The sequence below is a fragment of the Echinops telfairi genome, unplaced genomic scaffold (genome assembly GCF_000313985.2).
Source record: "Echinops telfairi isolate 266 unplaced genomic scaffold, ASM31398v2 ScPeMD7_5;HRSCAF=22, whole genome shotgun sequence".
NCBI lineage: Eukaryota > Metazoa > Chordata > Mammalia > Afrosoricida > Tenrecidae > Echinops > Echinops telfairi.
In genome coordinates, this window is record NW_022103901.1 from 3,578,520 (window position 1) to 3,588,838 (window position 10,319).

A 10,319-nucleotide genomic window follows, 5' to 3' on the forward strand; every position below is an offset into this window, starting at 1 on the left:
TGATTCAAATCCAAACTTGCATAGAATTGTTAGGTTGCATTTGAAAGATGGTAGGAACCGCCATATATTTAGTGGCCTTGTCCTCATTATCAGCTCTTGATGATTTGTAAACTTATCTAAACGAATGTTTATTCACAGTTGATCTATTCTGGTACCTTTCCTGTAAACAAGGGAGTCCTGGTAGTGCAGTTGTTAATCACTTGGTGGCTAAGCAAAAGGTTGGTGGTTCAAATCCACCAGCTGTGCTGTGAAAGATGTGGCAGACTGACAGCCTTGAAAAATCTATGGGCAGTCCTACTGTGTCCTTTCAAGTGTCTGAGTCAGAATCAACTCAAAGGCAATGGATTCTCGTTTTTCCTCTAAGCATTAGATTTAAATATGAAATATGGCTTTCACTATAACAATTTTTGAGAATATATTTTCCACATTCATTCCATTCATAGATTTTGTCTCAGAAGTAATCCCTGATATGTAGTGCCCTTAGAAACCAAAGTAAAATTTTAAAAAAACGTTAATTCCTATATAAAGTATCTTGTACAGAAAGGGTGTTGTGGACTTAAAGGTTCTCCTCATTGCATTCTTGGGATTCTCTGAAATATCAAGATTAAAATGACTATGATGCTTTCATGTTTCAAGAGATAGAAGGGATTTTTTGGTCTATGAATTCTTGGGTGAGCAATGACATTTGATTTCCTATTGGACTTCTCATACTCATTATACTTGGTTTTTTTAACATTATCATGGATTTCAGAGATTTTCAGCATTAAGTATGTTCCTATTCCCTCTTCTATGGATTCTCTGATGGCTATTGAAGGCTGATCTGTGGTGGAACTTTTTGCCACACTCACTACATTCATAGGGTTTCTCTCCTGAATGAGTTCTATAATGTACAGTGAGGTATGATTTCTGAGAAAATACTTTTCCACATTCGTTGCATTCATAGGGCTTCTCTCCTGAATGGCTTCTATAGTGGACAGTGAGGTTTGACATTCTGGAGAAGACTTTCCCACACTTACTACATTCATAGGGTTTCTCTCCTGAATGAATTCGATGATGGATAGTGAGATATGACTTCTGAGAGAAGAATTTCCCACATTCATAACACTCATAAGGTTTCTCTCCGGTGTGTACTCGTTGATGCCTAAAAAGGGATGAATTGTGGGAAAAGGTTTTCCCACATTCGTTACAACCATAAGGTTTTTCCTCTGAATGACTCCTATAATGTTCAGTGTAGTACGACAAGTCAGAGAATAATTTCCCACATATATTGCATGCATAAGATTTCTCCCCTTTGGGAAGTAACTGTTGCCCATTAAAGGGTGAATTTTGAAGGACGGTTTTCCCACATTCATTACATTCATGGAGTTTTTCTCCTAAACTGGTTGTATTAGTGAGATTTGAAAACTGAGTCAACTTTCCACATTCATTACATTCATGGAGTTTTTCTTCTGTGTGTACTTTCCTATGTCTAATAAAGGCAGAATTTAAATTGAAGGTTTTCCCACATTCATTACATTCATAAGGTTTCTCTTCTAAATGGCTTCTGTAATGTATGGTTAGGTATGACACTCGAGAAAAGAATTTTCCACATTCACTACACTGATAGGGTTTCTCTCCTGTATGTGTTCTCTGATGAGTTATCAAGGTAGATTTTCGGTAGTAGGATTTCCCACATTCATTACACTTATAAAGTTTCTCTCCAGTGTGAGTTCGTTGATGATCACTGAGTGCTGACTTCCGGGAAAAGGATTTGCCACACTCACTGCATGGATAGGGTCTCTCTCCCGAATGGTTTCTCTGGTGTAGTGTGAGATGTGTCTTCTGGCAAAAGGTTTTGCCACATTCATTACATTCATAGGGTTTCTCTCCTGAATGAGTTCTCTGATGCTGAGTGAGATGTAATTTCTGACAAAAAGTTTTCCCACATTCATCACATTTATAGGGTTTCTCCTCTAAGTGTGATCGCCTATGAACAGTAAGGGTTCCTTTCTGGCTGAAGGACTTCCCACAGACAGTACATGCATAAGGTTTCTCCCCTGTGTGAGCCCTTTGATGTATAATGAATTTTGACTTTTTACAGAAGGCTTTTCCACATTCACTGCATTCATAGGGTTTAATTTCCATGTGTGATTGCTGATATGTGTTGAAATTTGACACCTGGATGAAGTCTGGTCCAGAATCATTCCAATCATAGGATTTCTCTCTGATGTAAGTGCTCTTATGAGGAATGAAAACAGTTTCTTTCTTAAAGGTTTCCAGGCATTCTAAGGATTTCTCCAAAATTCCAATTTTCTGAGGAATATTTTCTTCATTTTGAGAACAGGTTTCCCTATTTTTATTAAACGGATAGCGTTTCTCTGCGTGATGTGCTTTCTCACAGTCACGGCACTCGAGTTTCTTTTCTGCATAGCTTCCATCACTAATAATTAATTCTGAGATAGATTCTAAACTCTTCCCACAAGAAACACAATGATGAGATTTCGTGTTTGAAGGAACATGATTTGCTTCCACATTTATAGTTCTATCAAACATATCTTCTCTTTCTTCAATCAATAATCTGTTGTTAATGGACACTGTTTGCCTTGAATGTTTGTTTCCAATTTCTTGGGTTCTTTCTATCAGGTCATCAACTTTCCAGACTTCTGAAAAAAGGAATAAAATTGAACAAATTTTGTGAGTCTGAACACACACACTGCAAAATGGGAACAGTACTCACATGGCCTGTTTATAAGGCTAACTGGCTTTTGGGCCAACCTGTACAAGTCAAAATAATCACAAGCATATATTCCTCTTTTCCCGTTCATGTGTAATAAAACACACACATCACACACACATAGGTAAGAGTTAAGGGATAAGGGTGTGCCAGGATTCAGCAGTAATGGGACAGGGAGAGTAAATTCACAATGAACACAAATATCTTTTTCACTTTAAAAATAATTTATTCAAAACATTGGTAGAAAAGGTAAAACAAATGCATGAGATGAGCCAAAGTCCTTGAAATAGCTCTAGATCTAGACAGATAGGAGAGGACTCGGAGTAAACATAGTCTGTGAGAGAATGAAAACAATTGCTGATGGATATTCAAAGGAAATATTAAAGTATGAATTAAGTCTAGAAGAACTAGATTTTTTTAAAGATAAAAAAAAACTAGATTATAATTTATATTAACTTGTAAGATATCACTGCTTCTCAAGATTACTATAACTAGTTTAGGTCCTTCCAAAATCTTTTACTCTTTCTCATTCTGCACATAAATCCAAACAAATATTTTGAAGGCTCCAATTTTGCCAGGTTTAGAGTAGTCAGTTCTGCAACTAGGGCTCCAGGACCCTAACCCTGATTTACATTTACCTGGAAGCTCTGAGAGATCCAGATACAGAAATGTCTAAAGGAAATATACTATAGAACAGAGGGAAAGTACTCAGCATAAAGCCAGGCCACCAAAATGTATGCCCACCAAATTCTACATTATTTGTACATGACAGCCTGGTGGTTAAGGATATTAATTACCTTGCTGGAGCAAGGTAACCTCAATTAAATTGAAATTCTAACAAATTACTGGCTGGAGGACACTGGAAAGAGACATGAAATTTCACTTATCTGAAGTGGAGATAATAGTGTCTAATTAGAGCTATAAAAAGATTGACTTAGTTAAGCTGCTTAGAATGTAGTTTATGACACAAACCAAAGGGTCATTATCGTTAGCTGTTAATTTTCTTTCTTAAATTTCCTAAAACCCATCATTTCCCTGGCCTTGTACAGAGGCAACAAAATATCAAAGAAAGAAAGAAAACAAGTCTTTCAGGGACACTCCCAAGGAAACCAAGAAAATTAACCAAAACTCATCCATGAAAGTAGTACTGACTGAACATCCACAGTACACAGGGCATCATCCCAAGGCATAAAAGAGCATTTGGGGGACATGAGGAATATCTATTTGCACTGCTGTATTACCAAATCAAATCTGATTGGATTTCAGGAATAACAATCAGCACTTTCAAATGACATGTGGGGGCACATTACAAGGTTGGGACTGTGTGCATGGCCATAAGTACAGGATGAAGTTTTACTATCTTACTGCACAGAGAGAGGAGTAAAATTGGGAGCAAGAAACAAGTCTGAGGGGTTTCATAGTTGGAAGATGGAAGATAACAGGAATAATACGAAAGTCTCCAGCTAATTGTTATGGCAGATGTTTGAGTGTCTAAAAACAAAAACAGGCTGTGCTTACAAGGGTAGGCAAGTTACTGAGAATACCGGAGAAAGGAAATGATTGACTTCTTGACAATGATGGAAAATACTGAAGTGTGCAAATCATATGTACATGAAATGATAAAGAAAAGTGTGAGTATTGGTATTGGGAAGAAAGGATTACCTGGGTTTCTAGAAGTGTGATTTAGGTTGGAGATGCCCATTAAACAACTTTGATAGTTACCTGAACAGTTCTGGCATGGGAATTCACCTTCTACTGCCCATGGCTCTTCTCCCTGCTCCAATTTGATGATCACATCTGGTTTGGTAATATCAAACCCTGTTAATGAGAAATAATGAAGGACTTGGATCAGCTGCTTAGTTTTAGGCTCTCTGAAGTGTAAGAAGACAAAACATATACAAAAATATACCCATTTTTACTTCATCAAAAAGTGAAACTTTTTAATGGGAAAACAAATGGTGCAAATGTTAGACCTACTGCCCCAAATGAATTCCTTATCACCTGTGTCTTCAAATTCAAGACAAAAGCATTCATCTGTCAGTTCTCATGGAAAGGAAGCTGTCCTCACCTAGTGAGATTAAGTGGCTGTAGTTCTCCAGCATCACATCCCGGTATATGATCTTTTCATCACAGCCCAGCTGTTGCCACTCCTCCTGGGTAAAGTTCACAGCCACGTCCTTGAAAGACAAGGGCTCCTGTAACAGTACCACGATTCAAATTGAGTGACACAAAAAATATGCACGCTGGTGAGACCTTACAATGCTTGCTGGTAAAGTTAACTACAAACAATGAACACCTTATTCTATGTTGAGATTATGGGAAGATAATACAGCCTATTGGAAAAATACTGCCTTTAGAGGCCTTAAGCAACACATACATATATTACGAAAACCTGCCCTCCAAAAGAAATGACCTCAAATTGTCTCAAACAGATGATAAGTGTGACCCTAAGACACCAAAAAAAGAACAATAAAACCAAGTAAACAGGAGAAAGGAAAAAGAAAAGGTCAAAGAAGAAATAAAAGGAATAGTTAAATTGTGCCAAAAGTCTGTTCTTTGAGAAAGGAGAAAGCCAAATTTGAGAAATCTTGACCCAAACTGATCAAGAAAAGAAGACACAAATTAGGAAGGAAAAAGATATAACATCACAACAGAGTCTACAGATAATCAAACACCATAATATAACCAATTTTTGCCAATAAATTTGGCCACTTCGATGTAAACGATCAGAGTCCATATGCAAGAAGAATACCTGAAAAGCTGCCTCCATCATTTAATTAGATTCATTTAAATCAAATATGTAGTTAAAACCTTTCTCAAAAATAAAATTGAGGCTCAAACTGCTTCATTGGTGGAATCTCCCAAAAGTTTAAGGAAGAAATAATATCCATGTTACCCAAAATATTCCAGAAAATTGAAGAGAAATACTCCCCAAGTAACTAATATTACTTTGACATCAAAATGACAAAAAGGCATTTTAAGAAAGTGCAGACCAATATCCTTTATGAACAGAAATAAAAGAATTCTAAACAAAATTTTAGTAAGTTGAATTTAGCAATAAATAAAAAGGGCAACACATCATGTCACATGGGGTTCAACGCAAGGTTGGTTTAAGGTCTCAAAATCAATTAATGTAATACATCATATTAACATACAAAGAAGAAAAATAACAATCTCATTCTAAAAAAATAATAAATAAAGCATTTGACAAAATCCAACATCTATTCCTCACAAAATCTCTCATATCTACTCAATCTGATAAAAGGTAGCAATAAAAAAATCAATGCCATTGTGGAACTACATAGAAAATAAGCCTCCAGTGAACTTCCTCTATCCACAACTGAGGGATAGGAGGAAAGTGGTTACTAAATAGAGTGCATTAGAGAGTTGAGTACAGAAGATCAAAGGCATATATTAATTGAACAGTTAAAACTTTGTCAGCAGATCCCCCCATATGATGCATGCTGGACCCGATCTGGTTTCCAAAATTTTCTGTATTTTCGTTTGCACATATTAGGGTGTATCTCAGAGGTGTTAGGTCATTGGGGCTCACCCTCTTGAAGTTGTGTTATATGTTTGGGTTTTTGGGTTTTTTTTCGTTTTTCAGTATATGAAACAGGATTGATGAATCTACAGAGAGGGCAGGTAGAATAAGGGATTCGGTGGGAGGGAGGTACAGTGGTGGTAGCAGCATAAAGGGGAGACGATGTCAAGGAGTCCATGTAGAAAGGAAGGACCCCAATTCTGCCTTGCAGACCTGGTTAGACCAGAGGATGCACGGCGGTACAGATGGGAACTGGAAACGCAGGGAATCTAGGACAGATGAACCCCTCAGGATCAGGGGTGACAGTGGCGATACCAGGAGGGAAAGGGGGGGGGGTTAGAAAGGAGGAATTGATCACAGGGAGCTACATATAACCTCCTCTCTGAGGGATGGGCAGCAGAGAGGTGGGTGAAGGGAGATGCCGGGCAGTGGAAGATATAATAATAATTTATAAATTATTAAGGATTCATGGGGGAGGGGGAGAGGGAGGGGTGGGGAAAAAAGGAAAATGAGCTGATTCCAAGAACCCAAGAGGAAAGCGATTTTGGGAATGATGAGGGCAACAAATGTATAGGTGTGCTTTACACAACTGATCTATGTATTGTGATGAATTGTATGAGCCCCAATAAAATGATTTAAAAAAAGAGGAATGTTTGAAAACTAATTGTGGTAGCAAATGTATAATTCTGGACGCGACGGGACTATAGAATGATATTATATAGATATATAGATATATTAATTCCCAATTAATTTTGAAAAAAATCTGTCATAGTTGATAGATAATGATTGGATGCTTGTCCCCTAAGGTCATGAACAACCCAAAGATTGTCGCTCAACACTATATAACAGCGGCTCTCAACCTGTGGGGCATGACTCCTGTGGGGGTCGAATGACCCTTTGACAGGGTTCACACAATTCATAACAGTAGCAAAATCACAGTGATGAAGTAGCAACGAAAATAATTTTATGGTTGGGGGTCACCACAGCATGATGAACTGTATTAAAGTGTTGTGGCATGAGGAAGATTGAGACCCACTGCTATATAAGAAGTTCTAGCCAGTGCAATGAGGCAGGATTGAGAAGAAACACAGATTGGGAAGGAAAACCTAAAACTTACTTTACTTGGAAATACATGGTCACTTATATAGAGAATCTGATCAACAAAAACCTGTTAGCATCAAGTTAATTTTAACTCCTAGAGATACTCTAGTAGAAAGTGGAATCAAACAGACTTTCCAAGGCTCTAAATCCTTATGGAACCCAATGTCTACATCTTTATCCAGTGGAGCAGCAGGTGAGTGTGAACTGGCAATCTTCCAATTAGCTGCCTGGCACTTGACCAATGTGTGACCAAGACTCCTTAAGAAATCTGATAGGCTATGAATAAAAAGCTATCAAAACGTGAGTTTAAACAAGGTTGCTGAATATCATGAATACATAAAAACTGGATGTGTTTTTATATAATTGCAATGAACAATTGGAAAGTAAAGTGTTTTTTTTAAACCCATGAGTCAAAATGGCAGCAAAATAGAAAACAAAAATATTGGTTGGTCAAAAGCCTACATCAAATTTTGAAAATTGCCTCTCCTGTTGAATCACATAACCTAGTAGGTAAGAGTGGTTTATCTTCAGAAAACCATCAGCTTAAGCATGGAGATCTAGCGGCCACTCGCAATGTGTAGCGGGCCCTGGTGGTATAGTGGCTACATGGGGGACTGCAAACCCAAAAGGTCAGCAGTTAGAAACCACTAGCCACTCTGTGAGAGAAAGATGAGGCTTTCTACTCTGGTAAAGAGTTAGTCTTGGAAAGCCACAGGGGCAATTCCACTCTGTCCTATAGGGTCTCTATGACTCAGCATCGCGTTTGAGGGGTTTTTGACAGGAAATAAAGAAATGAGTGAAACGTAAAACAATGTCAATGTAATTAACACCACTCAGACTATGAGAAATTTCAGGATGAAACAAGTTTCTTCATTAAAAAAAAAACACACACATCACAAAACTACAAAGAAAGAAACATGCAGGGGAAACGACTGTTAAAAGGCTTAAAAGTCTTACAACGAACTGCAATGCAAAGATTGTGTTTGCAGGCGGATGAAAAAGAATAGACTGAAATAAATTTAGAGACAAGTGAGATGCTCTGATTACCCCGTGTTCTATGTGGGATAGGGTCACTGCAATGAGTCGGAATCTACTCAATGGCAGTGAGTTTGGAGTTTCGGAGATTAAGATAGAACATGAGATACATTAAGAAAGACTGTGAGTCATCCCTACCACTTCTTAGAAGAATCCTTATCATTTACATACATGCAGACATGTACCATTAGCTATTTTTTAAAGGCAAGAAACGAAGACTCTATGAAGGAGACAGCAGCTGGCAGACGGAATCAGGGGCGTAGTGCTACTGAAAGTAGTAACTGTCAAGGGCAGAAGAATGGTTGTGTGAGAGGTGGGCTGGGGAACACCCACTGGACCTCACCTATTCAGGGACATGGTAAGGACAGGGACCCTTCTAAGAACTGTGAAAGGGGAGTGAGGAGACTGCTTCCAGAGGGTAACTTCTGAGTTCTCTGGGGTGCAGCACAAGGAGAGAGATGGGCAGAAACATTTATGGCGAAATATTTAAAGGCTATCTGCTCCCGTAAAGGTTTACAGCCTTGGAAACTCAAAGAGGCAGTTCTACCCTGCCCTACGGGGTCATTCTGAGTCAGAACTGACTCACTGGCAGTGAGCCTGGTTTGTTTGGTTGGTTTGGTTTGGTTTTGCTTCTAAGGAGCATTGTGGCTGTATTTTGTTTTTCTGGTTTGTTTTTTTAAGCCATTACACCCACAGTCTAGGTTTCATCCCTTGATGAAAGAGTGAAATACTGAAATGCCCACATAATTATTTTGGTCCTGGAAAAACGATAATGCAACAAGTTCTTATTGGGCAACCTGCCCTCGTTACATACGGAACAAATATAAGCCATGCCCTAAAATAGTTTAACATTTTTTAAGTTAAATTTTTTAATAACTTCACATTTATTAATAGGAAGGTACCCCACAATTATTATATTAACTTTAATAAAGAAAATTCCCAAGTGCTAGGAAACACGGAGGCATTTGAATTATGGTGCTGGTAAAGAATATTGACAGTACCATGGACTGCCAAAAGAATAAAGAGATTTATCTTGGGAAAAGAACAGCAAGGGTGCTCCTTACAAGAGAGGATGGCAAGACTTTGTCGCACGTACTTTGGACATATTCTCAGAAGGGGCCTGTGCCTGTACAAGTCAAGGGTCAACGAGAAAGAGGACGTCCCTCCAAGAGATGGAGTGGCACAATGACTGCAAAAAATGGGCTCACGCACAGCAATGCTTGTGAGCATGGCGTAGGGTTGGGCAGTCTTTCCTTCTGTGGTTCAGGCAGCTGCTCTGAGTCGGAACCACCCACTCAATAGCAACTAACAACCGTGTGACTACCACGCACATCACTCCTATTTAGAGCTCAAATTCAAAAGGCCTAAAGTGTCATCATGCCTGCACATGTGAACATCGAACATTCTCAGTGCAGATCTCAAGCCTTTTTAACAACCGGCCTTTAACAACCCCACCTTTAAACCCGTCCAAGTTTCCAATTTAAAAAAGGAACCCTGCCAACCCCCAAAAACCAATGCAAAAAAAAAGAAGAAAAAAACAAAATGGAGAACTCACCCAGAATTTCTTCATTTTCGGCTGCTTCTGGAAAAGTGAAGAGAATTGTATGTACTCTTGTACCTACGGTGAAAAAGCGAGTATGTGCAGTTAGGAGTAACCTGGCATACCTGGGCAAGAGTCACCCTTGAAAGAACCAGCAGAGCACCCTGCTCAACACAACCATCACCTTTGCAAACCTCCAAACCAAACTCAAAGGCTCCCAGTCAGTTCTGACTCACTGAAGCCTTATAGGACAGGGTAGAACTGCCCCTGGGGGCTTCCAAGGCTGTCACTCTTCACAGGGGCAGAAAGCCTCATCTTTCTCCCTCTGGAAACAGGCAGAGCTGAAACACTGAGCTGGAGGAGGCACACAACTGCACGTTTAAAAT

At 38.9% G+C, this 10,319-nt stretch overlaps 1 protein-coding gene across 1 annotated transcript; it reads right to left on the reverse strand.

The window, feature by feature from the left end:
- Positions 1–267: 267 nt before the first annotated feature.
- RBAK (RB associated KRAB zinc finger) lies at positions 268–10,025 on the reverse strand. Its single transcript, XM_045285774.1, has 4 exons — positions 9,949–10,025; positions 4,782–4,908; positions 4,436–4,531; positions 268–2,642 (listed from the first exon to the last, which is right to left on the reverse strand). Exons 1-4 carry the CDS (start codon positions 9,961–9,963, stop codon positions 748–750), a joined length of 2,133 nt encoding a protein of 710 aa, XP_045141709.1. The 5' UTR covers positions 9,964–10,025; the 3' UTR covers positions 268–747.
- Between the last annotated feature and the right edge of the window lie 294 nt (positions 10,026–10,319).

What these genes read in the sequence shown, in the direction of transcription:
- RBAK (XM_045285774.1), bottom strand. An exon ending in CAGCCACTTAATCTCACTAG is followed by an intron (nt 4,532 to 4,781) that starts GTGAGGACAGCT and finishes TCTCATTAACAG; the next exon opens with GGTTTGATATTACCAAACCA. An exon ending in CCCATGCCAGAACTGTTCAG is followed by an intron (nt 2,643 to 4,435) that starts GTAACTATCAAA and finishes TCCTTTTTTCAG; the next exon opens with AAGTCTGGAAAGTTGATGAC.